General features: G+C 49.6%; 1 protein-coding gene across 3 annotated transcripts in view; it reads left to right on the forward strand.

The window, feature by feature from the left end:
- The first annotated feature begins 481 nt into the window (after positions 1-481).
- XYLB (xylulokinase) overlaps positions 482-27,127 on the forward strand; it is a 57,063-nt gene continuing 30,417 nt past the window's right edge. Inside the window, exons 1-9 of one of the 3 annotated variants that reach the window (XM_040479810.1) lie at positions 482-699; positions 10,937-11,006; positions 12,767-12,847; positions 15,698-15,784; positions 16,390-16,518; positions 17,280-17,345; positions 18,671-18,743; positions 20,562-20,680; positions 24,398-24,479. In XM_040479810.1, coding sequence (XP_040335744.1) covers positions 10,995-11,006; positions 12,767-12,847; positions 15,698-15,784; positions 16,390-16,518; positions 17,280-17,345; positions 18,671-18,743; positions 20,562-20,680; positions 24,398-24,479 — 649 coding nt within the window. In that variant the 5' untranslated portion in view covers positions 482-699; positions 10,937-10,994. The remainder of the gene's footprint in view (positions 700-10,936; positions 11,007-12,766; positions 12,848-15,697; positions 15,785-16,389; positions 16,519-17,279; positions 17,346-18,670; positions 18,744-20,561; positions 20,681-24,397; positions 24,480-27,127) is intronic. The other 2 variants (XM_040479808.1, XM_040479809.1) reach the window with 2 other exon arrangements.

Genomic DNA, 27,127 nt, shown 5'->3' on the forward strand with positions numbered 1-27,127 from the left:
CCTCCGCGACGCGGGGTCGGACTGGCGGGACCCGGGCGCGGGGAACGCTGGGGCCGAGCCGCGGGCGCGCTTCCCTCTCGGGTTCCCCCGGGGGATCGGCGTCCCCTCCACCGAGACGCCTTACCCGTGCCGCCCGCTCTCAAGATGCGACCGCGACCCGGCCTGGACCCCGGCCCTCCCGGAAACGGCGGGCGCCCCCGCCGGGATCCCGCGGGCGCGTAGCGGGAAGCGCGCAGCGCGGCCGGGGTCCCGGAGGGGGCTCGCGCGTCGGTGCGGGCGCCCGAGGGACAGGGACCCGAGGGAACTCGGCCGCCTAAGACTCGAGAACACCCAGACGGGTAGACAGGCACACAGGCATAACCAGTGACCTGGAACCGGATCACCGCCTGAAACTTGTTTCAGTGGAGTGGGCACGCTGTACACGTGAACTTTGTTCCTCCCGTGGTTGACCCCGGCGTGTCCGGGTCGGCGTACCCAGCGCTGCTGGCCCGAGGACGGGTTGTGCCGCTCCCAGGGCTCTGCAGATTCAAAATGTGCCTTCAGACTGGGCGTGGAGTGCCAGGGGGCTCCTTTGCTGTGGCAAATTCTATACACCATTTTTAAAAATCCCTTCCAGGTGAAAGTTGTTGCTGTTGACGCAGAGCTGAATGTGTTCTATGAGGACAGTGCGCATTTTGACAGAGACCTTCTAGAATTCGGGTATGTACCCAGGGGATGTGTGGGGGAGGGTTGGTTTTGGGGTCCTCCCTCCACCTTTTATATTCATGAGCCACACTCTTCTGGTGTGAGATTGTGATTTGCAAAAAAATACGTGTTTGGTCGTTTAGACGGTCAAAATATATTTCTCCTGTGCCTTTGGTCTGCATCCACAGTTCCTGGCTCACAGCTCCTAAACCTCTTGGAAATTCCTAAGGGTTGAGAGGCATAAAGGTGTCTTTTGTTACATTAATGAAGATGACTTTTGGACCCCACCCAGGGGCTGGGGCTGGTTGCCAAGAAGATTAAAGATTGTCTTTAAAGGGTTGGAATTTTCAGCCAGAGGTTCAATGGCCAATGGCCAGTGGCCAATGACTTAGTCATTGACCTTGTAATGACTTTGTAATGAAGTCTTAATAAGAACCCAAAAGGACTGGGTTCAGAGAGCTTCTGGATTGGTTGACAAGTGGAGATTGGGCAGAGTGGAGTGCCTGGAAAGGTTATGGAAGCTCGGTGCCCTTTCCCCATACCTCGCCCTATGTTATCTCTTCATCTGACTGTGTCCTTTATCACGTCCTTTAATTTCCCTGACTTCTGTGAGCTGCTCAAGCACATTAAAAGAACCTAAGGTCATTGGAACCCCCCATCTGTAGCTGTTTGATCAGAAGGTAATAGCCTGGGGCCTGGGCCTGGCATCTGAAGTGGGTGGGGAGGGCAGTCCTGTAGGACTGAACCCTTAACCTGCGGAAGTTGATCATCTCAGACCATCTGCTGGTGTCTGAGAATTGTTTGGTGTTGTGTGTAGGGGCCTCCCATCCCCTCCCAACCCCTGCCACGTTAGAATTGAGTCCAAGAACCTAAGAGTTGGGATCTGTAGATCTGGCTTCATCAAACTGCAGAAGTCTTGGTAGGCCTCTCAGCATCTTGTGTGTGTCTTCCTGGAATGAGTTTTCCTCCATTCCTTCCCAATTCCGTGCACTCATTAACCATGCATGCAGTAGGTATCAGTTGAGACTTACTTCGTGTCAGGCACCGTGCTGGGTACTGGGATTTGATGGTGAACCAAACAGAGACGTGGTGCTTACTCCCCCAGAGCTTCCCGTTGAGTAGGGGAGACTGATATCAATCAAAGAATCTCACAGAAGAGTATTTAGTTATAAACTCAGAGAACGCTATTAAAGGAAAGGGACTTACTTCTCCAAATGTTTATTATAAAGGAATGTGACCCAGACTTGGGGGGGGGGGTGGTCAGGGAGGGTCCCTAAGGACGTAGTGCTTGAGCCAAGGTCTGGGTGAGTAGGGTTAGCCAGGTGATGGAAGGGAGGCAGCATTCCAGGCAGAAGGAACGGTGCGTGCAAAGGCCCTGTAGCAAGAAAGAGCACTGCTTATTCAGGGAATTGAAGAAGGCCAGTGTGGCTGGGGAATAGAGAGGGAGGTAGAGGCTGTGCCCAGCTACATAAACCTTGGTACACAGTTTGTGTTTATCCTAAAAGCCGTGGACGGCCACTGAAGGGCCATACGGATGGGGGTAAGGCATGACCTGGTTGTATTTGTGTTTTGAAAAGATCTGGGTGCAATGGGAGAGCAGTTGGGTATTGGTCAGAGTGCATGCTGAGAGGCCATTGAGATTTCTCCAGATCTTCTGGATGGGAAATGATAGTGTCTTGGAGGAGAGGGCTGGGTGGTAAAATTGATAGGGCTTGGTGCAGGGTTGAATGTGAGATGTGAAGGTGAGGTTTCTGGATGGTTGGTAGACTGTGGAAGAGAACTGATCTGGGGGAGGAAGATGATGAGTTTGGCTGTTGTGAAAGTGTGGTAGGGCTACCAGAACAAAATGCCCCAGACTGTGCGTCTTAAGCAACAGAAGTTAATTTTGCTTCGGTTCTGGAGCCTGGACGTGTGAGGTCGAGGTGCCGGCAGGGTTAGTTTCCTCCGAGGCCTCTCTCCTGGGTTTGCAGATGATGGCTACCTTCTTGCTGCCTGTCACATGGTCGTCCTCTGCCTGTGCATCCCTGGTGTCTCCACTGTGTTTGTGTCCCAGTCTACTTTTATAAGGACACCAGTCATGCAGGATTAGGGTCCACCCTAATAATGTCATTGCAAGTTAATTGCCTTTTTCAAGGCTCTTTGTCCAAATGCAGTCATGTTCCGAGGTACTGGGGGTTAGGACTTCAACACAGGAATTTGCAGGGGCGGGGGGGGGGGGGGGGGGGATATAATCCCTAACAGCTGTGGACTTGTTGATTCTGAGGTGGCTCTGAGAGGTCCTGGTGGACGTGTTCCTCCACGACTATTTTATTTTTTATTATTTTTTTAAGGATTGTTTATTTGGGGAGAGAGAGAGTGCACGCATGCCTGCTGGGGAGGGGCAAAGAGAGAGGGGAAGGGAGAACCCCAAGCAGGCTCCACCCTGTCAGCGCAGGGTCGGGGGCGAACCCCGGGCGATCATGACCTGAGCCGAAATCAGAGTGGAATGCTTAACCAACTGAGCCACCCAGGCGCCCCTAAACGACGTTTAGATATCATTTCCAGGGCGCCTGGCTGGCTCAGTCGGTGGAGCGTGCAACTCTTGAACTCGGGGTTGTGAGTTTGAGCTTGGCATTGGTGTAGAGATTACTTAGAAATAAAATCTTTAGGGGCACCTGGGGGGCTCAGTCCATTAAGTGTCGGACTCTGAGTTCGTGCTGCTGGACTCTGCCCTGGCGGTGTGCCTCATGCTTGGGGTGCTCTCCCTCTCCCCTCCCCTGTTCATGTGTGCTCTCGCTCTCAAAATAAATAGACATTAGAGTAAAAGATATCACTTCCCTGCTGGCTCTTTGTGCAGCACCCACTGCTGATCACGTTGTGTTAACCATCTTTCCTTCCCCCTTAGCTGATGTGCCTCCTTTGAGCTGCGGTTGGAAACCATCTTGCGTTTGTATTCTTTTCTATCACTACAGGCCACATGTGTTTGAGTTTTGGTAGCTTGTGTCTTTCAGGGCATTGGTTCATTTCATCTAAGCTATAAAATGTGTGGCCATAGAGATCTTCATACTATTCCTTTCTTTTCCTCGGATGTCTATGGGATCAGTAGTGATGACCCTTCTGTTATTCTGATATTGATGATTTGTGTCTTCTCTCTTTTTGTCTTGGTGTGTCTGGCTAGAGGTTCATCACGTTAATGATCTTTTTGAAAAGGCAGCTTTTGGTTTTGTTGATTTTTCTCTACTGTTTTCCTCTTTCCATTTTTCACTGATTTGTGCTGTCATTTTTTAGGGTTTTTTTTTCTTCTGCTGGCTGTCCGCTTACGTTGCTTTTCTTTCTCTAGTTTCCTGAAGTGGAAGCTTAGATTTTTAATCTTAGCTTTTCTTTTCTAAATATTTGCATTTAATGCTATAAATGCCCCTCTAAGAATTGCTTTTGCTGTATTCCACAGACTTTGATGTTATATATTCATTTTTATTTGGTTCAAAATAGATATTTTTTTAATGTTTATTTTTGAGAGAGAAAGAGAGACAGAGCACGAGCAGGGAAGGGGCAGAGAGAGAGGGAGACACAGAATCCGAAGCAGGCTCCGGGCTCTGAGCTGTCAGCACAGAGCCCGACGCGGGGCTCGAACTCACAAACCACGAGATCATGATGTGAGCCGAAGTCAGATGCTCAACCGACTGAGCCACCCAGGCGCCCCTCAAAATATTTTTTTCGTTTCGCTTGAGACTTTTTTGATTCGTGTGTTATTTAGAAGGATGTTGTTTCACCTCCAGATCTTCCAGCTGTCTTTATGGTCTGGATTTTTACTTCAATTCCATATGACGGTATGAAAACATAAGTCATTTGATTTCCATTCTTTCAAGTTTTTAAATTCTACCTCACTCTGTCTTCAACTCAATGAGTCAATCAGTCCCCTCCATTAGAAAAAAAAAAAAGCTATCCATACCCAAAATACAGTATTGCTTTTTTTATCCAGTTACATTTTTAAGATCTTTCAAAGCAGATATATACAGATCTGCTTCATTCCTCCTCCACTGTTTTTTTTAATTTTTATAATTTTATTGAGATATAACTTATGATAAATTGCATATGTATAATATATACAGCTTTATAAGTTTTGACATAGATGTTCCTTTATAAAACTATCACCAGAATCAAGATAATGAACATCTCCATCCCCCAAAAGTTTTCTCGTGCCCCTTTGAGTTTATTCCTCTTCTCCAACCCCAACCCCTGGCAACCACTGATAAGTTTTCTATCACTATGGATTAGTTTCCACTTTCTGGAATTTTAGATAAAGGGAATCATAATAATAGACTCTTTTTTATCTGACTTTTTTTTTTTTTTTTAAGTAGGCTTCATGCCCAGCATGGAGCCAAATGTGGGGCTTGAACTCACGACCCTGAGATCAAGATCTGAGCCGAGATTAAGAGTTGGACACTTAACCCTGAGCCACTCAGGTGCCCCGTCTTTTTGGTCTGACTTTTAAAACTCCGTATATTCATTTTGAGATTCATCCAGGTTGTTACGTGTATCAATAGTTTGTTCTTTTTTTTTTTTTTTTTTTTAAGGTTATTTATTTTGAGAGAGAGCAGAGGAGAGACAGAGAGAGAGGGAGAGAGAGAATCCCAAGCCGCAGCACAGAGCCCAACCTGGAGCTTAATCTCATGAACCGTTGAGATCATGACCTGAACTGAAATCAAGAGTTGGACATTCAACTGACTGAGCCACCCAGGTGCCCTGCTCTTCCTTTAAAAAACAAACAAATGAACAAAAGACAACAAAAAAACCCACAAAAACATTTTTTTTTAACATTTATTTACTTGTGAGAGACAGAGAGAGTCAGAGCTTGAGCAGGGGAGGAACAGAGAGAGAGAGGGAGACACAGAATCCGAAGCAGGCTCCGGGCTCTGAGCTGTCAGCACAGAGCCGGATATGGGGCTTGAACCCATGAACCGTGGGATCATGACCTGAGCTGAAGTCAGACACTCAACTGACTGAGCCACCCAGGTGCCCCTTCCTTTTTCTTTTTTTCTTTTTCTTTTTCTTTTTCTTTTTCTTTTTCTTTTTCTTTTTCTTTTTCTTTTTCTTTTTTTTTCTTTTTCCTTTTCCTTTTCTTTTTCTTTTTCTTTTTCTTTCTTTTTCTTTTTCTTTTTCTTTTCTTTTTCTTTTCTTTCTTTTTTTTTTAAAGATCATTTATTTATTTTGAGAGGAGAGAGCATGCATGCAGGAGGCACAAACAGAGAGGGAAAGATAGAATCCCAAGCAGACCCAGCGCTGTCAGCACAGAGCCTCACACGGGGCTCTAGCTTAAGAACTATGAGATCGTGACCTACTGAAATCAAGAGTCGGACACTTCACCGACTGAACCACCCAGGCACCCCAATAGTTTGTTCTTTTTATTGCTTGGTGGACCACAGTTGGCTTATCCATTCATTTGATGAGGGATATTTGGATTGTTTCCAGTTTTTTATTATTATCAATAAAGAGGCTGTGAAACTCACACACAAGTCTTGGTGTCAGCATAAGCTTTCATTTGTCTTAGAAATGAAATACTCAGGAATGGTTACGTTGTAGGGTAGGTTTTAAAACTGTCAAATTCTTTTCCAAAGCGGTTGTTTTAATACAGTTATTTTGTTAATAGGCATTGCAGGTACTTGGTACATAATTTGAAGGAAACAAAAGGCATGTAGTGACAAGTCTTAATTTTTCTGAATCTCATCTGTCCCTCCTGCCCTCCTCGACAGAGAACTTTCATTGGTTTTTGTGTATCTTTCCAGTGTTTTATATCAAAATATAAGCAGGTGTCAGTCTTTTCATTGTCTCCCTTGTTTCCGGATAAAAAAGTACGGTACACGCCATTCTGTACTTTGGTTTCTTCGTTTCACATAATTTGCCTGTGTTTCCACATCAGTACATAGAGCTTCTGTGTTCTTTTTTATAGGATGCATAGTATTCCATTGTGTAGATAGAACTGAAGGACCTTAGGTTTTTGCAGTGAAAAGTGAGTTACCTTACAGACATGTGCCCGTGTATCTGCAGGATAAAAGTTTGGAACTCGATTGCTGGATCAAAGAGCAAATAGATGTATGATTTTGGAAGATGTGGTCAGATTGCCTCCCATAGGGATTGTATGGATTTGTACCCCACCAACAATGCATGAGAGTGCGTTTCCCACAGCACCTAAATGCGGTGTGGTTGTTAAAGAGTTTTAGTTCTGTGCCAATCAGAGAGGTGAAAGTAGTCCCTCTATGTGGATTTACTTTGCATTTCTCTTATTATGCATGAAGGTGACATCTTTTCCTATGTTGAAGGGCTAGTTGAATTTTTTTTTTTTCTGTGAAGTTTTTCATGACCTTTGCCCATTTTTCTGATGGATTGATTATTTCTAGGAGCTCTTCAAATGTTAGAGGAACGATCTCCTCGTTAAATGAATTGCAAATAGGTTCCCCAGATTTTTGTTTGTTTTGATTTGCGACTGGGTCGTGGCCACACATGGGCTTTTGTTTCCTGTGCCACCGAACTTCTCAGTCTTTTCCTGTTGCTTCTAGATGTTGAGTCAGAGTTTCAAAGGCCTTCCTCATTCCAAGATTGTGAAGGAATTCACCGCTGTTCTCTTCTGGTTCTTGCAAGATTCAGTTTTATATAAAAATATTTGGAGTTTATCTAAGTACATGGCATGCCATTTATTTCCAGCTTCAGTCTTTTCCCGATGACTCTCCAGTTTTGACACCTTTTTTTAGAAGTCTGTGTTTGAGATGCCAGCTTTATATGCTAATTTCTGTGTGTGTTTAGGTCTTTTTCTGAGTGTTTTCTTTTGGCCCATTGGTTGGTGGGTCTGTTCATGAGCTAGTAACATGTTGTTTTAGTTATTCTAGCTTTACAGTATGATTTAATATCTGGAATTGTTGGTCCCCTTTGATTGTTCTTCGTTCTCAGTTTCCACAGCCATTCTTTCTTGTTTTTTCCCCCCCACCCCCACCCCTTAATTTTAGATAGAGAATCTTAAGCAGGTTCCATGCTCAGCACAGAGCCCAACATGGGGCTCGCTCCCATGACCCTGGGATCATGACATGAGCTGAAATCAAGAGCTAGATGCTCCACTGACTGAGCCACCCAGGTACCCCTCCTGTTCTTTTTTGATAATGTACTCTAGAATCAGCTTTTAAGGTCCCAGAAAGCAAAATTGTTAATATTTTTATTGAGATCATACTACATTTATATGTTAACTTGCAGAGAATTGACAGCTTTGTGAGATTGAGTTTTCCTAGCTAAGCGCGCGTTTTGTGTTTCCATTTGTCCGTGGCTTCTTTTGAATACTTCACATGTATTTTCTTTTGTTGATTTATTTATTTTGAAAGGGAGTGAGAGAGAGAAGAGGTGGGGGAGGGGCAGAGAGAGAATCCCAAGCAGACTCTGCCCTGTCAGTGCAGAGCCCAATGCGGGACCCAAACCCACAAACTACAAGATCATGAACCCGAGCCAAAATCGGATGCCCAACCAACTGACCCACCAAGGTGCCTGTACTTCACGTGTGTTTTAATATATTTGACATGTGGATTGTGCATGTTGGGATATATTGCAGAAAAGACCATTATTCCCCAGGCCCTTTGCGATGTGACTTGGTACCTCCTTCAGTCAAGAGATGGAGTCCTTTCCTGACCTGTTGATTTTAACCAATAGAGAATGTGAAGGAAGTACCATTGTGCCAGTTCTAAACCTAAGTCTCAAGAAGGCCTTGCTGAAAGAAAGAAAGGAAGAAAGAAAAAAAGAAAAGAAAAGAAAAGCTCTTGTGACACAATTCACATAGCAAAGAATTCACTCTTTTCAAATGTACAAAGGGCGCCTGGGTGGCTCAGTTGGTTGGGCGACTGATGTCGGCTCAGGTCCTGATCTCTCAGTTTGCGAGTTCGAGCTCCGCGTCGGGGGTCTGTGCTGGCAGCTCGGAGTCTGGAGCCTGCTTTGGGTTCTGTGTCTCCTCTCTCTACCCCTCCCATGCTCATGCTCTGTGTCTCTCTGTCTCTTAATAATAAATAGACATTAAAAAAAATTAAAAGTAAATAAATAAAATGTACAATTCAGGGGGCAGCTGGGTGGCTCAGTCAGTTAAGCGTCCAACTCTTGATCTCAGGGTCGTGAGTTCAAGCTCCGCCTTGGGCTCCATGCTAAGCGTGGAGCCTACTTAAGGAAGGAAGGAAGGAAGGAAGGAAGGAAGGAAGGAAGGAAGGAAGGAAATGAAAGGAAGGAAGGAAGGAAGGAAGGAAGGAAGGAAGGAAGGAAGGAAATGAAATGAAATGTCCAGTGCAGTGGTTTTCAATATGTTCACAGAACTATGTAACAGTCTCCACTCTTTAATTTTAGAACGTTTTCATCACCTAAGAAAGAAGCCCTGTATCCATTAGCTGTCACTCCCTATCTCTCCTCCTACAGTTCTTGCAACCAGTCTACTCTGTCTCTATGGGTTTGCCTATTCTGAACATTCCTTATAAAGGAATTTATGTAATGTGTGATTTTTTTTAACAAGTTTTTTTTTTTTTAAACTTTATTTATTTATTTTGAGAGAGAGAGAGAGAGAGAGAGAGACGGCAGAGAAAGAGAATCCCAAACAAGCTCTGCACCATCAGTGCTGAGCCCAACGCGGGACTAGAACTCACCAACTGTGAGATCATGACCTGAGCTTAGGTCAAGAGTCAGATGCTTAACTGACTGAGCCACCCAGGTGCCCCGACAAGTTTTTTTTTTTTTTTTTGTTTTGTTTTTTTAAGTTTATTTATTTTTGACAGAGAGAGAGAGACAGAGCGTGGGTGGGGGAGGGGCAGAGAGAGAAGGAGACACAGAATCCGAAGCAGGCTCCAGGCTCTGAGCTGTCAGCACAGAGCCTGATGTGGGGCTCGAACTCACAGACCGCGAGATCATGACCCGAGCCGAGGTCAGATGCTCAACCGACGGAGCCACCCAGGCGCCCCAACAAGTTTCTTTTTTTTTTTTTTTTTTTAAGTTTATTTATTCTGAGAAAGAGTCAGAGAGCATCAGCGAGTGAGGGGGAGAGAGAAGGGGAGAGAGAAACCCAGGTAGGCTCTACACTGTCAGCTCAGAGCCCGACGTGTGGCTCCATCTCATGAAGCATGACATCATGGCCTGAGCCGTCATCGCTTCACTGACTGAGCCACCTGAGCGCCCCTTTTGTCTATGGGAAAGTTTGCTGCTCTTTCTCACTTTTTTCCCTAACAGTATCTTTTTTAAAAATATCAGTATTATTGAGTATAACTTGTGTACAAAAAAAGGGCATCCATTAAAATGTACAATCTCAGTGCCTTTTGATAGAGGCAGACCTATAGCTGTGAAAGTACCACCAAAGTCAAGATACAGACCATCTGCATCACTCCTAAGATTCTTTGTGCCCCTTTGCATTCTGTCCTTTCCTCCCCCACTGGACTTGGGAAACCACAAAACAGGTGGATTTGCATTTTCTAGCAAGTTATATAAATGGCATCACGTAATATGTACTCTTTTGTGTCTGGCTTCCTTCACTCAGCACGATCCCTGCTGGTGTGTGTAACACACGCACCACAATTTATCCATTCACTTGCTTAGGGATACCTAAGCTGACTCCAGTTTTCTACTGTTACAAATAAGGCTGCTATGAAAACTTGTATACAAACCTGTCTGTGAACGTATACTTTCATTTCTCTTGGCTGGTAATTAGGCATAGAATGTCTGGATCACATGGTTATCTAATAGCATCTTGGTATGGATTTGGAGCCTGTTTTCGTTTTGAGTTTTGTTTTGTTTTTTTTTTTTAAACTCATAGTTGAAAGGGTTGGATTTTGGAGAGGGGCCCAGGCAGCTAACTCTCCAGGCTTGCAATCCAAGGACTCCCTGGTCTGAGAGCCAAGAAGTTCTCCCGCAGACACAGCACTTCGGTAGCACATGCCTGCCCCAGTGGGCTTGGGAGGGTTTTAATCCAGCCCTGCGCCTGCTAGTTCCCTCGTGGCCACAGTGCCAAGTGACGCCATGCCTGCCTTCCAGGGTGAGTCCTTCCTCTTTAGAAGGCATATTTTTGCTGGTGTCTTCTGAGAATCGTCACCACTGAGCAATTGTTGGGGCTTCTCTTTCCATCTTGCCAGCACTGTTCAGTCTTGTTCAGTTTAGAGTTCCCGTCGAGGTTGGGGAAAGGGCATTTCTTCTTCCATTGGAGGGATCCGGGGTCTGCCCCCCACTGCACCCCTGCCCAAGGCTCTGCCGACACTCTGTCTTATTCTCCTTGTAGGACTCAGGGTGGAGTTCACGTTCATGAGGATGGGCTGACAGTGACATCTCCAGTCCTGATGTGGGTCCGGGTAAGCATAGGGATCCCTGACCTTCTCCTGGCCCCAGCCTGTCTCACTGGCGGACTTGCTGATTTACTGGGAAGCCCTCTGTTGAGCACAAGTCTTCACTGGGAGATGGAGTCTGCATGGTTCCTAAGGCTAGACTCAGCCTCAACTGGTCCTCTTGAGCCAAGAGGACACGCACAGGGCTTGTAGGTCTGGTGCTGAGAACTTGCAAGTCCTGCCAGTGAGTAAGCACCTTCAGAATGCCGCCTTCCCAAACCTTTGCCAGACACTCTGCAGGCAGGCCCTGTGGCCTCCCTTTTACCCCGAGATCCAGACACAGCACTGGTGTCTTCGTGCTCAGCCCCCAGAATCCTCAGCTCTTGAAGCAGGGGAACTTCTCAACGGTGGCTTATGACCTGACCAGTCAGGTTCCGCTGGACCCCAAGACAGGCCTGCCTGCTCAGGACCAACGAGAAAGGAAGATACCTATAGCCAAATATGGGCGACCCGTGAAGCCGCAGGACCAGGGGTATGGCCAGTACAGACCACCATCATAGGGCTGGAGTCTGCCTCAGGGGTCCCGAGACCCTACAACTGGGAGCCAGCTAAAGGCTGTCCTTAACGTGTCCACCAAAGCTTGCTCAGGCCTCCAACACTGGTCTAAGCAATTAATTCCCTACACCGAATTCTTTCTGTTGGGACGATTGGTGTGATTTTTAAACATTTTATCAACTTGACCCTGACTCATCCTGGAGGATTGGGGTAAAGGACAGATTTCCACCAGACAGGCCAGCCAGAATGTACTTGTTAGGGCTGAGCCCCAGACCAAGGGACGGTGGGCGTGACAGGCAAGAGTTGATCTAGAGGTTCTACTGATAATGCCGGGGGCTTCTGATAGGCCAAGGCTTTAACTTGGGGTAGCGAGCACTGGATAGAGAGCCAGGCTTGGGGGTGGGGCCACGAGATTTCTAATCGTGAGCAGGCCCGTCAGGACTGGACCTGTTCTGGCTTCGCCAGTCCCCGTTCCAGGGGTGCCCCACTCCCTGCCTGAGGTTTGGCCAGGGGGGCCAAGTTGGCAGCCACAGCCAGGGCTGTGAAAGGAGCCCTCCCAGCATAGGGAGGGGATGGTGAAGTTGGGTCAGAGCTCCAGGGGCTGCTCTGTCCTCAAGGGAATTGCAGCCTGGGGTGAATCTCTAATCCTGCCCTGAAACCTTAGGGCAAGTGTCAGGTTCTTCTGGGCAGCACCGTTTATCCCACGCTTGGGTCTTGCAAAAAAAGAAGATTGCACCCAGATGGTAGAGGGTGGAACGGGGATTGGGACAAGTGGCGACCATCTCCGCCTACTCCTTCCAGCCTGGTGCTCCTGGACGTGGGGAGTCTAGGCCTGGTCCCCACTCTGACGGGGCCGTCTACGTCACTCTTCACTTCTCTGTTGCAGTGAAGTCAGACCACTGGTCCGGTGGGTTGAAAATGCAGAGGAAAGAAACCACAGTATGATCCACCTTGTTCTTGCCAAGTGCTTGGAAGTCACAAATCGGAGAAGCAGAATTTGAGGACCGGTGGTTTCTGATTCCGTCTATTTAAACTATGTTTACGCTACTTCACCTTTTCGTTTGGTTGATCTCTACTTTGGTTAATTATTCTAGTGCCTACGTATCCCAGGCCATCAGCTCTTCTTCATCTCCGGGGTGATGGCGAACATTTATGTTTCAGTGTGGAGGCTCGTGGGCTTGCCTGACTCAGTGGTTCAGGACAGTCACGGTGGGCTCTGTTTGTCTTCTCAGGCTTTGGATATCATCTTGGAGAGGATGAAGGCCTCGGGCTTTGACTTCTCTCAAGTCCTCGCCCTGTCTGGGGCCGGCCAGGTTTGTATGTAGCAGCCTCCATGCGGCGTGCGGGGCGGCTGTGGGGCAGTGGTGTGGGGCTCCCCTGGAGGGAATGCTTGTCCTTGAGAGCCACTGCACCCCTGCTGTTGCTGGTAGAGACCCCTACCGCCCTCCTACCTCAGAGGATGTATAGCTTGCCTCCTTGCTGAAGGATCTGAGGCAGTTCGTACTGTGAAGCATTATACGGAACAGGACACTGGGTCAGGCAGAACCGGATAGAGGTCCTCCGGTGGGGTGGGGGGAGGCGTTTGCCGTGCATTTAGGATGCCTGCTTTGGAGCACTAGAATTGCTTTTGTGTTTCCTGGAAGCAGAAGCAAAGTTAGAAATTATACTTCTAGGGGCGCTTGGGAGGCTCAGTCGGTTAAGCATCCAACTTCGGCTCAGGTCATGATCTCATGGGTCGTGGGTTCGAGCCCCGCATCGGGTGCTGTGCTGACAGCTCAGAGCCTAGAGGCTGCTTCAGATTCTGTGTCTCCCTCTCTCTTTGTGCCTCCCCTGCTCGAGCTCTGTCTCTCTCTCTCTCTCAAAAGGAGATAAACATTTAAAAATAAATTTAAGGGGCGCCTGGATGGCTCAGTCAGTTGAGCGGCCGACTTCAGCTCAGGTCATGATCTCGCGGTCCGTGAGTTCGAGCCCCGCGTCGGGCTCTGTGCTGACATCTCAGAGCCTGGAGCCTGTTTCGGATTCTGTGTCTCCCTCTCTCTGACCCTCCCCTGTTCGTGCTCTGTCTCTCTCTGTCTCAAAAAAATAAATAAACGTTAAAAAAAAATTTTTTTTTAATAAATTTAAGGGGCACCTGGGTTAAATGCCTGACTTCAGCTCAGATCATGATTTGATCTCACAGTTTGTTAATTCGAGCCCCACGTCGGGCTCCCTGCTGTCAACACAGAGCCCGCTTTGGATCCTGTGTCCCCTTCTGTCTCTGCCCTTCCCCGGCTCGTGCTCTCTCTTTCAAAAATAAACAAACATAAAAAATAATAAATAACACAAATAAATTTAAAAAATAAAGTTTATTAATCTTTGAGAGAGATCATGCACACAAGTGGGGTAGGGGTAGAGAGAGAGGGAGGGAGAGAATCCCAAGCAGGCCCTGTGCTGTCAGCACGAAGTCTGACTTAGGGCTGGATCCCACAGACCATGAGATCGTGACCTGAGCTGAAATCCAGAGTTGGACACTCAACTGAGCCACCCAGGCACCCCTAGCTACTGCTTTTATCATCATTGCCATTTACATAGGAACCCAGAGGCACAGAGGGGTGACGTCACCTACCCCAGGTCTGGGAGGGGGAGTCAGGACCCAAGTTGAGCCGTATCCTCTGAATCACTTTGCTCCATGTCTAATTAGCCTATTTTCACATCCTCATCAGAGAGTGCTTACTGAGTTTTCTAAAGCCACCTTCTCTCTCTCCCCCTCTCTCTCCCTAACCCGACAGGAATTTATTGCTCCTGTCCTTGTTAAACTACATGGGTTCTCTGAGTGATCTCATCCACTTCTCTTACCTAAACCTCAGGCTGGGACACCCTGTCCCTCCTGGGCATCCCCCGGCCCCATGGCCAGGTATCCCAACTTCTGTGCTAGACTGAGTGGTCTGTCTTTCCCCAGGGCCACAACCCACCCATCATCCTTGACCCCATGTCCAAGGGGGTCCCCATGTCCCATTGATTTGTTACATGACTCTTGAATCTACCACCTTCTCTCCAATTTTGCCTCTGTTGCCCCAGGCCGAACGTCTATGATTTTTTTCTGGGTCTCTGCTTCAGCCTCCCTGTCTCCCCTGTACCTTCTTTGTGACTCCCCCAAACCCTTTCATACATTTAGCCCTGGCCACATCACTCCCCTGCTAATCCAGAGTTCCCACACCTCCCCGATAAACCCCAACCTCCTGAGTATGGACGTCAAGGCCCTGGTGCTTAGGCTGTCCCCACCACCTCCCACCTGAGACCCAGCCCACTGTTTAGAATGCCACCATTCTGGGGAGCCTGGGTGGCTCAGTGATTAAGCGTCCGACTTCAGCTCAGGTCGTGATCTGGTGGTTTGTGGGTTCGAGCCCCACGTCGGGCTCTGTGCTGCTGGTGCAGAGCCTGCTTGGGATTCTCTCTCTTTCCCTCTCTCTCTCTGCCTCTCCCCTACTCATGCTTTCTCTCTCTCTCAAAATAAATAAACTTAAAAAATAAATAAATAAAAAGAATGCCACCATTCCCCACGCCTGCCAACCTCTCACCTGTGGTTGCTCTCTGCATGGAACCCCCACACACTCAACTCTCAGCTCCTTTCCTACTAATCGTGTCCACCTCTACCCATGAGTGCTCCCAGTTGGTTAGATGCCCCTCCTCTGTGTTCCCGCTGCCCTGCCACTGCACATCCATGGGGTTTTATAATTGTATGTTTGTGTCTTTTTCCCTGCGTCAACCCCCGTGTCAAGAGAATAGGGACAGTACTATCCTATTCATCTGTCTCATTGCCTGGCATGATCTAGGTGCTCAATAAATGTTTGTTGAATGAATGAATGGGTAAGTGACTGAAGGCGTGAATTTCAGATAATATTATGAGCAACATAATTAAATACAACTTTACGAAATTCCCAAAATCCAGACCAATAATTCTTTCTCGGACCCTTCCTGTAAGTTTTGAGGTGAACAGGGCAGAGCTCTCATTTTCTAGAAATGAAAACCAAGTCTCACAAAGGTGATGAGTTCTGTGACTAAGAAGTGGCAGGGGCAGGCTTGGAGCCCGTTTCTTTCAGGGTGTGGTCTGCAGTCTTTCTGTGTCTCCAAAGTGGTAATGGTGTGTAGCCGCGTGAACGTGTGTGTGCGTTTTCCCTCGACAGCAACATGGAAGTGTATACTGGAAGGCTGGGGCCAGCCAGGTGCTGAGAAGCCTGTCACCAGACCTCCCGTTACATAAGCAGCTGCAGGTAACCGTGGCCATGTTGTGGGAGTCTGAGAAAATTCTGTGGGGTGGGGTGAAGGGCCCAAGCTCCTGTGGGCCCTGAAGTCTGGGGCTTTTGTGCATTGTCAAGGGTATAGGAACTTGGCTCGGGCAATAGTGCTGTGAACATGGTCTGCCCTGCCCCCCAATGGGTATCCCTGGTGTCTGAACAGAGGGTGGGGTGCCAACAGTCCTCATCAGAGGGTCCCTTCCGGTCTGGCATGGCTCTGGCTAGTTCCCCGTTCGGGGATCTCCCCATGGGGCGTGCTGCCTCCTGGTGATGCTGGGAAGGCAGGCTGTGTCTTCTCCATGCTTCCCAGCTTCAGATGCCTCCGTGACACTGCACTTGGCTGCTCATCTCTAGTGTTGCCTGCAGTGCTCAGGTGTCCTTATTAGAACCTTCAACCTTGAGCTTTCTGGGGAAAGACCCCGCGGAGCCAGGTCAAGATTTGGGCACGAAGGGCTTGCCCGTGGGTTTTCCTAGGTCACATGCAATCACAGCCGTGATTGGCAGTGTAACCGCCAAGGCCAGGGTGGCTCCCAGAGTCAGCAGGCATCGTTCCAGCCTGCGCCTTTGTTCCTCCCCTCCAGGCCTGTTTCTCCATCAGCGACAGCCCCGTGTGGATGGACTCCAGCACCACAGCCCAGTGTCGCCAGCTGGAGGCCGCGGTGGGCGGCGCCCAGGCTCTCAGCTGCCTCACAGGCTCCCGGGCCTACGAGGTGCGCCGCACCTGCCACGGGCTGGGGATTAGGGTTGGTCCCGGGAGGAAGGTCCGGTTGCTGGCTCTGGTCCTTTCTGGCCCCTTCTCCCTGGGTGTCTGGGAGGACACAGCTGCCGACCCACCCCCAGGGGAATCACAGGAGACACGTGGGTGTCTGGCCCCTGGGTCTGCCCCCGGTTGTCCTGCCTCCCTCTGCTGCTGGCGAGCCAGGACGGACCTCCTGTTGCCCTTTTCTTAGAAGGGAGCTGAGGCGTGGACGTGGCTGTGCTCCTCGTGTCGAGCGGCCCTGTACGGGGGCGACCATGGCACCTCCGCTTCAGCCTCTAAGCGCGGGCCAAAAATAGCACCCACACTTCGAGCAGTTTTGAACCCGAGAGGAGTCCGTGCATGTAAGGCAGCGCCTGGAAAAGTTCCAAAAAAGAAAAAAAAGCCAGCTTCGGTTCCGGCTGCCTTCAGCCACCCTTCCAGGGCCGGCTGCGACTGGCGCAGCTGGGGTCATGTGACCCCTCCTGCCTTGAGAACAATGGGGGGGCGGGGAAAATACCCTGCGCAGGCGCTCTTGGTCAGCTTCGCGTTGCCTTGCGGGTGAGGAGCTAGGCTTATTCCTGGAGGGTGTTCAGCAAACATTTTTAGAGTGGAGGTCTTGAGAAAGCTTCCATTGTACTAATATCCAGAGCATGCTACGCTAACCTCACTTTGTGAGAGCCGATCATTGCACATAGGTTATGGATTTTTAAGAATTTGCGCTCTTCTCTGCAGCGATTTACGGGAAACCAGATCGCGAAGATTTACCAGCAGAACCCCGAGGCCTACTCACACACGGAGGTCGGTTCAACGTTCCTCTTTGATTTCAGTCACAGTTGAATTCCTTTTATAATACTTAACCTTTAGTATAAATACATCTCGCGCGCATTGGCCAAAAGCATGGATTAGCAGACATTGAAAATGATATATTCAGTTTGGCTTTTTTTCCCCCTCATTGTCGAGCTGTTTCCAAAGAGGAAGGAATGAATGGAATCGTGGGAAAGAGAAGTCAGGGTCTCTCTTGACCCCAGAGGGCAGGGGCAGGGTGGGAGCAGTGGGGACTGGTGACTTCGGCCACCTGAGTAGGAGTTCCAGGTGTCCTTTAGTCTCCGTCTTCTCAGTTTCCTGCGTGGAAATGGCTACCAGGCACTTGATTGGTGTGGGCTCAGTGTTTTCTCCAGAAATGTGGAAAGCTGAACCCCTGTGTCCCTAGCTGTGGCCCTTCAACCGGAGCCTGTGTCCCAGAAACTCAGATTCATTCCTTGGACCACGGTCGCCGAGAGCTGGCACTTAATGCCGCCTGAGAAGCAGCCTTGACACCTTGGCTAGTGATTTTCGTCTCTGAATAATTAGAAAACGATCAGCTCATGTTCGACCAAAGTGCCTTTTTAATCTTGGGAGTTAACAGCATCCGGTTTGTTATTTAATGACTCAGGGTTCCAGATTACTCTGCAGCATGTGCTGTGTAGATTTCGGGGAGGAGGGGAAGGGCAGAGATGTAAAACCCTCTCCAAATTCCGTGTGGAACCAAGGTGGCCTGAGGGGGGACAGGGGACAGGAGACAGGAGGTGCTGGCATTCTCTGCAGTGGTCCAAGGGCCGGCGCTTTCCACGTGGAAGCACAGACCCCCAGGCCAACATTTGAAATCCATTATCAGTCCTCCAGCTCCCGAGGGACTGGTTTTTGCTTAAGTTGCTCTGAACCCCCGAGGGTGTCTTTGTTGGTTCTGAATCCTGTGGCCACAAGGCCCTTCCCTTGTGACTTAGATATAAAGACCACAGGAATGGAGGAAGGAGATCAGGCATCACACCTCCTGGATTCTGGGTAGAAAAGCCACTTCCCTAAGCACGGCTTTTTCATAGGGCTTGTTGCTTTTTTGCTTTGTCGGGACTTGAGTTCTATGGCCCAACAGAAACGGCAGCGTGAGGTGCTCTCCCAAGGAGTCTTGGTGATCCAGATACTTGGATGTTCTAGTACCCAAGATATTCAGTCACTACCATTACGGGGCACCTTGCTCCAAGTTTCCACTTCCCTCCTCAATTGAAAGCTCTTCTCATGTTGTGCGCATCAGAGGATTCGGTGGCTTATGGAAATGAGTCCTAGCTGACTGTTTCTTCCTTTTACAGAGAATTTCTTTGGTCAGTAGCTTTGCTGCCTCCCTGTTCCTTGGGTCTTACTCTCCTATCGACTGCAGTGATGGTAAGCCTTCAGAGTCCCGGCGCTGGCCTGTTCCGTATGCACGTGCACATGTGGGGCTGTGGGCAGCGTGAGCCCTGTCCACCCGGCTGGGTGCTAGTCTTTTAGCCCTGTCGTCTGTTGCTGAGAAGGGAGCATATTGTCTTCTGCTGTGTAATGAATGTCCCCGGTGCTTAGCAGCTGAAACCACAAGTGTTGATGATCTCACAGAATTTCCGCAGGTCTGTAATCTTGGAGCAGCTTGGCTGGCTTGTGTGGCCCAGGAGCTCTCATGGGGTGGCCTTCAAGCTGGCAACCAGGACCAGTCATGTAAAGGCTTGACTGGGGCTGGAGGATCCACTTCCAGGGCTCCAGACAGAACTGGTTTGAGGCCTGTGTTCCTCTCCACGTGGCCCTCCCATAGGACCACTCACGACACTGGAGCTGGATGCCCCCCCCCCCCCCCCGGTGAGGGATGAGAGGAGAGTGCAGTCAAGCAGAAGCTGCAGAATCTTTTACACCTTAGTCTTGGAAGTGTCGTACCATCCCTCCTGCCCCACCCTACTGGTCACAACAGACCTCCCCAGGTATAGGAAGACAGAGACCTCACAAGGTGTGAACACCAGGGCTCAGGGCTGAGCACGAGCCATCTTGGAGCCTGGCTCCCCCAAGGAGTTGTTTCTTGGGGAACGCAAGAGAGTGGTGAGCTTCTGGAGTCCAAAACCTTGCCCGAAATAACTGCGGGTGATGCCAGTGAGGAAGGAAAGCTGGGACAAGGCTGCCGAAGGCACTTTTGCAGGAGGCCGGGCTGCAAGGCCTGCCAACAGAAGAGGGGACCAGAACGCAGAGCAAGAGCCCAGGCCTATGAACGTGGCTTCAGAGGAGTCTTGGAATGCTCAGAGCCTCCTGGGACTCCATCTGGAGTGTTTGAGTGCTGTCGTATGCCAGCTGTTATTCTAGTGTTCAGGGAGAGGAAGCCGGTCCCCCAGCTTCACTCACAATCTGGAGAAGAGAAGGTTCCCACAGGTAGCTCCGGAGAAGTGAGACCAGCAGAACCCTGAGCCTGGAACAGCATGTGTCCACTTGTGTTCGCCACACCTCCCCTGGGGCTGTTTGTGCTGCGGGGGGAAAGTCACAGCCCCACTCCCGGGGCGGTCCAGAGGTTCGCGTTTTTCAGCCTCAGCCGGACCCTCCACGCCGCTGTCCTCACCCCCCTGAGAGGTCATCCCCTGATTTACCTGTGGTCTGACCTCCTCACCTGGGTGCATGACTCCATTAGCATCCCGGCCGACGTCTATGTGCCTCCACCTGGACCCAGGGGAGGAGGAAGACGGGAGGCCTCCTCCTGTGCTCTGGCTCGTCTCCCCCTCGCCATCCTCAGGAAAGCCTCGGGAGCAGTAGATTGTTTTCAGACAGGCTTAGCTTCCCTCGATAAGTTAGATGTGATTGGGAAATCCTGAGGGCTGACCCACATCAGCACAGGGCTGCCTCCAAGCAGCCACCTTGAACCCAGGGGCCACAAAGAACAGTGCCTGGTCTACGTATTGTCGGGTCTTAGGGCTGCAGATTTGCAGGCTAATGGTGGAGCTCGAGCCCATGAGGGATATGCGGAGGAGGTGGGGCCATGTGTTTCCAGTGGGGCCATGTGTTTCCAAGGGCCCCTGCGGACCTCATGTTTGCCAGCTCCATAATGACCCAGGCACACCATATACGTTCCAGTGGGAAGAGGTCCAAGTATAAGTTTGCTGCAAGAGAATGATTGGCTTTCTGCCCCACTTGTACATTTTCCCGAAAGGTCCTTTCTAAAGATGTTTCTGTTTCTTGTTTCCTTCATTCCCTTAGGTTCTGGAATGAATTTGTTGCAGATCAAGGACAAAGTCTGGTCGCGGGTCTGCCTTGCTGCCTGTGCTCCTCATTTAGAGGAGAAGCTTGGCTCACCGGTACCGTCCTGCTCAGTTGTGGTAGGTCCTCTTTCCGGCGGCGTGGCTCCTTTAAGAGCTGGCAGCTACTGGGGAAAGCAGTGTACAAGAGAAGCGTTTGACATGTCAAAGCCGAATGTCTTGATCAGTGCCTTGCATTTAGCAGGTACTCAGGTGCAGGTATATATGACTGCCTCGTGGCGGTGAGGTGTGGGGTAGGGGGACTTAGGAAAATTCTGCTAGAAATTTATTAGGATAGGAAGAAAAGTTGAAGGTATAAGTTGTGGGTGATTGCAAACGTTAGGAAAAAATACACAGAATGCTGAAATTCTTGGGGTAGGAACCACCTCTGAAGCTTGAAGGAGGCAGAGAGTAGGAGTAAATACAAAGAGGTGCCAGGAAGCTACGGAGAGCGTAGTCCCTGGCACCGTATTGCCCAGGCTGGAATGTCGTCTCTGCCATTTGCCAGCTTTGTGACTTTAGTCTGTTCCTCTGTTTCCTCATTTCTGTTGTTCCTGAAGGAATAATGATACTTTCTATGTTGTCAGACTGATGTGCAGAATAAACAGGTCGATGCATTTAAAGTTTATTTATTTATTTCGAAAGAGAGAGAGAGAGAGAGAGCACAAATAGGGGAGGAGTGGGGAGAGAGGGAGGGAGAATTCCAAGCAAGCTCCACATCGTTAGCATGGATGCAGGGCTTGAACCCACAAACCGCGAGATCATGGCCTGAGCCGAAATCAAGAGCTGTGCGCTCAGCCAACTGAGCCACTGTAAGTGTAAGTGAGCTGATGCATTTAAAGTGCTCAGGATAGTTCTCGGTCCCAAGGGCAATATGAAAAACATTTAGGGCAGCCACATGGGAAAGGATGAAGCAGGACCACTCTTACACCACACACAAAAATGAGCTCAAAATGGATGAAAGACTTGAATGGAAGACCTGAAAGCATGGAACTCCTAGAGAAAAACAGGTCTTGGTGATGGTTTTGGGGATTTGATACCAAGAGCAAAGGCAACAAAAGCAAGTGGGGCTATATCAAACTTAGAAGCTTCCGCACAGCAAAGGGAAACCATCGACAAAACTGAGAGGCCGGGGGCCTGGGTCCCTCGGTTGAGCCTCTGACTCTTGATTTTGGCTGAGGTCATGATCTCACGGTTCCATTCGTGATTTTGAGCCCCTTGTGGGGCTCTGTGTTGGAGATACACAGCCTGCTTGGGATTCTCTCTTTGCCCCTCCCTGTGCTTTCTCTCTCTTTCTCTCTCAAATAAACTTCAGAAAACCAAAAATGCAACCTATGGGATAGGAGAATATACATAAAAATCATGTATCTGGGGGCACCTGGGTGATTCACTCGGTTGGGCGTCCGACTTTGGTTTAGGTCATGATCTCATGGTTCATGAGTTGGAGCCTCACGTCGGGCTCTGTGCTGACAGCTCAGAGCCTGGAACCTGCTTCAGATTCTGTGTCTCCCTCTCTCTCTGCCCCTCCCCCACTCATGCTCGCTCGCACGCTCTCTCTCTCTCTCTCTCTCTCAAAAAATAAACATTAAAATTTTTTCAAAATCATGTATCTGATAAGGAGTTAGCATCCAAAATATCTAAAGAACTCACACAACTCTGTAGCGAAAAGACAAACGGTGTGATGAAGAACATTTAACCATTAGCACGACACCCCCATTCAGAATACACACTGGCTGGGTGTATTTGCCTTGGTTTCCCCCAGTTAACTGACTTTAATTCTAGGCTGCTCTGTGGGGAGAATGGAGTAGACAGCTGGACCCTGCCCTCAGGGGCCCTTGTCAGGAACATGTGCCACACACAGAACGGCTGGGTGGTTGAGTCAGCAGGAAGGAAGGAGAAGGGTCCCTGAGGCCTGAGGAGGGTGATGAGAAGGATCAGGCTGCCACTGTCCTGCCCGTTCAGAGTCCCAGCCACAAAAGCACTTTTCTGAGATCAGCACCGATGTACAGAGCTTAGGGAGGGGTGTCCCCCGCCTCGGAAGGGGGACAGTTCAGGACCCAGCGTTGCTGAAGCACAGCAGAAGGAATAAGGAAGGGCCAACAGGAAACGGCCCAGCCTCTGGGATTGGTATTCCATGCACGGCTTCTGGTTTTGTGTGAGATGGGAAGCAATGTTTTGTCCACGGCAACAGGCTTTGTTTTCCTTATGCCGGGAACACATGCCTCCAGGAGGGAGGCAGCTTGAGGACTAGCAGCTTGAGGAACCAAAAAGAACCGATTCTGAAAAGCATGTTTTCATTTGTAACAGATGCACCCACGTGATGGGGGGGTCGGGGGACGGGGACAAGCGGAACCGGTGTTTCCCATCATCCCTTCTTCGGAAGGTGGTGCCCAGGCAGCTTTCACGTTTTTTGCAGGAAGATATCTGGAGATGGATGGTATTGGACGCTTCTCCAGCCCTGCCTCGCAGCCTCCTAACCCATCTGTTTGACCAGCTGCTGTGGCTTTTCAGTGTCACCTGGCCGCAGCCTGCCGGGGTGGGATCTCCCCTCCCTTTCCGCCCAGGGCTTCTGTGACTCCGTGTTTGTGCTCTGCAAACCTGGAGGTCCAGGGAGTTAACATCCCAGGGGACACCCTTCAGTAGCGGGGGCCTGTGGAGATGTGCCCCTCGCCCCGTTCCCAGGTGGACAACCCCCAGATCCTTCACACGGCTCCTCGGACGCTGCCCACAGTGGTGACCAGCTTGACAATGTACCCTTGGGTGGCCTCTCCCTCCTCCCCAGGTCCCCTTTCGTTTTCTGGGGTCACTTTCCCAAATAAGCCACCTGCACACGAACTCTGACTCTGGCTCTGTTTTTGGAGGCAACGGGGTCTGAGACATTTCTCTCTCAGGAGATGGCTTATTCTGATGTAAGACTGAAATTTTGCTATAAGGAGCAAAATTTCTCTCTAGGCCCCAGGAAAGCCCATCATTTATTTCAAACTTTTAGAACTAAGGTAAAGTCAGGGAAAGAGGGGGGGAAACAGTGTCTCTTTTATAGCTGTGTTTTCTGTGGGTCTGTCCAGCGGGTGTCTCTGATCTCTGGTCCCACAGCTGCCCTTGGAGGAGCCTTGGGGGCCATGCTTCTCAGGGGAGTTCCCTCCCCCACACTGCCATTTTTTTGGTTTATTTTCTCTAGAAAGTTGACCTCTGCATTTGCATGTTGATTCTTCTTCTTTTTTTTTTTTTTAATGTTTATTTTAGAGAGAGAGAGAGAGAGAGAGAGCACGCGCACAAGCAGGAGAGGACCAGAAGCAGGCCAGCACAGAACTCTATGTGGGGCTTGTACTCAGAACCATGAGATCATGAACTGAGCTGAAGTCGGCGGCTTACCTGACTGAGCCACCCAGGCGCCCCGCATGTTTGGTTATTCTTAATCTGATTGCTGGGCTGATAGAATGAGTATGTAAGGCATTGTGTCTTTCCGTGAATTTGCTTACTGTGTGTCCACTGGTTATGTATTTACCATTAATGCTATACCAGAATGTGGAGCTTACGAAAAAAGTACAAGATGGGGATTGGTTTGTTCTAGCTGCCTCTCAAAATCCAGTGGTGTTCAAGGCAGTGGGATGACCTTAAATTTATAGTTCCAAGCCTGTGCTGGGTTCCTCTGGCTTTTTGTGAACAGGAGGGGACATCCTGTTGCGACATCCCTTGGGAGTGATGTGAGTGCAGGCCCAGTGACCTGGGGCTTGTAGCATTCTTGCAACCTGCGGTTTGGACGGCTGTGAACAGGTGGGATTTGCTTCTCCTCCTCAGGGAGCCATTTCTTCCTACTACGTCCAGCGCTATGGATTTCCTCCAGGATGCCAAGTGGTGGCCTTTACTGGGGACAACCCTGGTGAGTACCTTGCAGGATTTCACTCTCCCAAGTAGCCTGACTGGGTCCATTTGAGAATGTCAGCCAGTCCAGCCTCTTGAAACCCTTCCCCCCTGGCCACCTGCCACACTGCTGGCCTGTAATCTGCCTCCTTGTACCTGCCCCACCTTGGTTCTGCCTCTGCCTCTGCCTCTGCCTCTGCCTTCTGGAGCCACTGAGGGCTCCCCCTCCGCCCCAGGTGAGAACTGATCAGTGGTTAAGGAGGGTAGTCCTGCCCACCACCCCCCTTGCAACTGCCTTTTCTGTTCCAAGCTAAACATCTCAGTTCCTCCAGCCCTTCCTCTGGGACGTGGTCTTGGGTCTCCTCCCCATCATTTGCTCTATGGATATGAATTATTCCTCATCCGAACACCTTTCCCTCCCCCAGCCACTCCAGGAGGGGTCATCAGGTCTCTGAAGAAAGGCCAGATGGCCACACTGTACCACCAGACCGCTGCCCCTCAGCCCCACCCCCGGCAGCCCTGTCCCTAACGAGCCACCAAATTAGGATTGCCAGGTAAATACAAATACAGGTACAGGACACCCAGCGTAACTCCCATTTCAGAGGAACAACAAATAATAATGTAATGTAAGCGCATCCCTTGCGATATCTGTATTTCACATAACCACAATGATTTTTTAGCGTAAGTATGTCCCAAAGCACGTTTCTCTGAAATTCAGTTTAACTGAGTGTCCTCCACTTTGTCTGGCAACTCGACCCTAAATCACCCTCCTAGGCTCCTGCTCTCAGGAAGTGAGGGTCAAGTAACGTGGCCGAGGACCAGGGTCTGCTGTCCAAGGGAGGCTGACTTCCCTTCGTAGAGCCTCTCCTGCTTTCCTCCGTGGTCAGGGAACATGCGTGGCTCTCTGTTCTTTCTTTCTTTTTTTAACTTTTTTAATGTTTATTTTTGAGAGGGGGAGAAAAGAGAGAGTGAGCCAGTGGAGGGGCAGGGAGAGGGAGACACAGAATCCAAAGCAGGCTCCAGGGTCCCAGCTGTCAGCCTGAGGGCGGGACTCAAACCCACCGACTGTGAGATCATGACCTGAGCCAAAGTCGAACGTTTAACCGACTGAGCCACCCCGGCACCCCGTGGCTGTCTGTTCTATTTCACTCTCCTTTGAAACACATTTCTTTCTATTTTCAGACTTCAGCCCTTCTCCCGGTTTCAACACCCACTAGCCTCCCTGTACTTTCCTTCTGTTGGCTGTGTAGACGAGCAGGATATGAGCATCAAAAATAAATAGAGGCATGTGTGCCTAGGAGTGTAGTTGTATGCCTCGAAATAGAGCCCTGGTTAAAATTCATTCTTAATAACAGTGGCTATATTATTAGCAGTAGTATTCGATTCCATATTTTCTGCGGCGTCTGTGTATATTTTCGTGATGAGGAAAAAACATTTAAGTCACTGCTGTTCAGCCACTACTACAAATAACACTCATGGTGTTCCTCAGTCTGCTTCCGGCCTGTCTGCTCTGGAGCTGAGGGGACAGCTAGCACGTCCCCGCCACGCTTGTGGCCGCATCTGTGACCTGTCTCTCCCGGGACAGCTGTGGCTCTGGTATCTGGGGGGATCCCCAGGAGCCAGACAAGGGCCCTTCCTGTCCCTGAGCAATTTCTGTAGACGATCGTGCGGAACCCTGTTGTCAGAGCACAGAACCAAACAGACCAGGTTTTGGAGGAAGGATCCCAGTGTTCCTGGTCCAAAGGTGAAGGGGAGGGAGGTAGACGCTGGTAGACAGTGGCCTGATTTCCACGGTGGCGAGGCATGAAGCCCCATGCTCTGTCCCTGGGTCGAGAGGCATCTCCAGCCTGCAGTGTGCATGTTCTGGTGCCCCAGGCTCCCAGGGCCCACTCAGGGCCAGTTCCCATCAGCCCTAAAAGTTGGGAGGTCAGAGAAGAGCAGAGAACAGTTGGTCTATGAGCACCAATTTAGGAAAATTCTACAGTTTTGTGGGCCACGTCTATTTTCCTTTCGGAATGAAAATAACCTCACTGAGTCTCGTTAGGCAGTGTATATACTCGTATCTCCTCTATCAACTAGAAGCAAGTCAGGAGGAAGAAGGGGCCTTTTTAACCACTGCAGTGAGCTTCTGGGCATGTTTGAGCAGGAATGAAAAAAGTAGCTTTCCGATCCTTCCTCCTGGACCTCGGTTTCAGGCTGAATGTTAGAGATCCCAGGCAGGTAGCCCTTTAGTCGGTTCCTCCCCAAGTCTGGCCTTTAGTCTGCTGGTGTTTTATCTATTTATTTAATGTTTATTTATTTCTGAGACAGAGAGAGACCGAACATGAGTTGGGGAGGGGCAGAGAGAGAGAGGGAGACACAGAATCCGAAGCAGGCTCCGAGCTGTCAGCACAGAGCCCAACGTGGGGCTCGAACTCACGAGCCGTGAGATCATGACCTGAACCGAAGTCAGTGGCTCAACTGACTGAGCCACCCAGGCGCCCCGCTCTGCTGGTGTTTTAAATAATGTATTAGCTGCTCCCTCATTAAAACAGCAGGGGTAACAAGCAAACAGACTAACAGACGCCTGTGCTCTTTTTCTTACAAGGGATACCTCTTCACCGCGGGAAAAAAAATTTTTTTAATACTGACGAACCAAAGGAAGGATGCAAAAATCATCCATAATCT

This window comes from Herpailurus yagouaroundi, unplaced genomic scaffold, assembly GCF_014898765.1.
Source record: "Herpailurus yagouaroundi ecotype Mexico unplaced genomic scaffold, PumYag 159, whole genome shotgun sequence".
Taxonomy (NCBI): domain Eukaryota; kingdom Metazoa; phylum Chordata; class Mammalia; order Carnivora; family Felidae; genus Herpailurus; species Herpailurus yagouaroundi.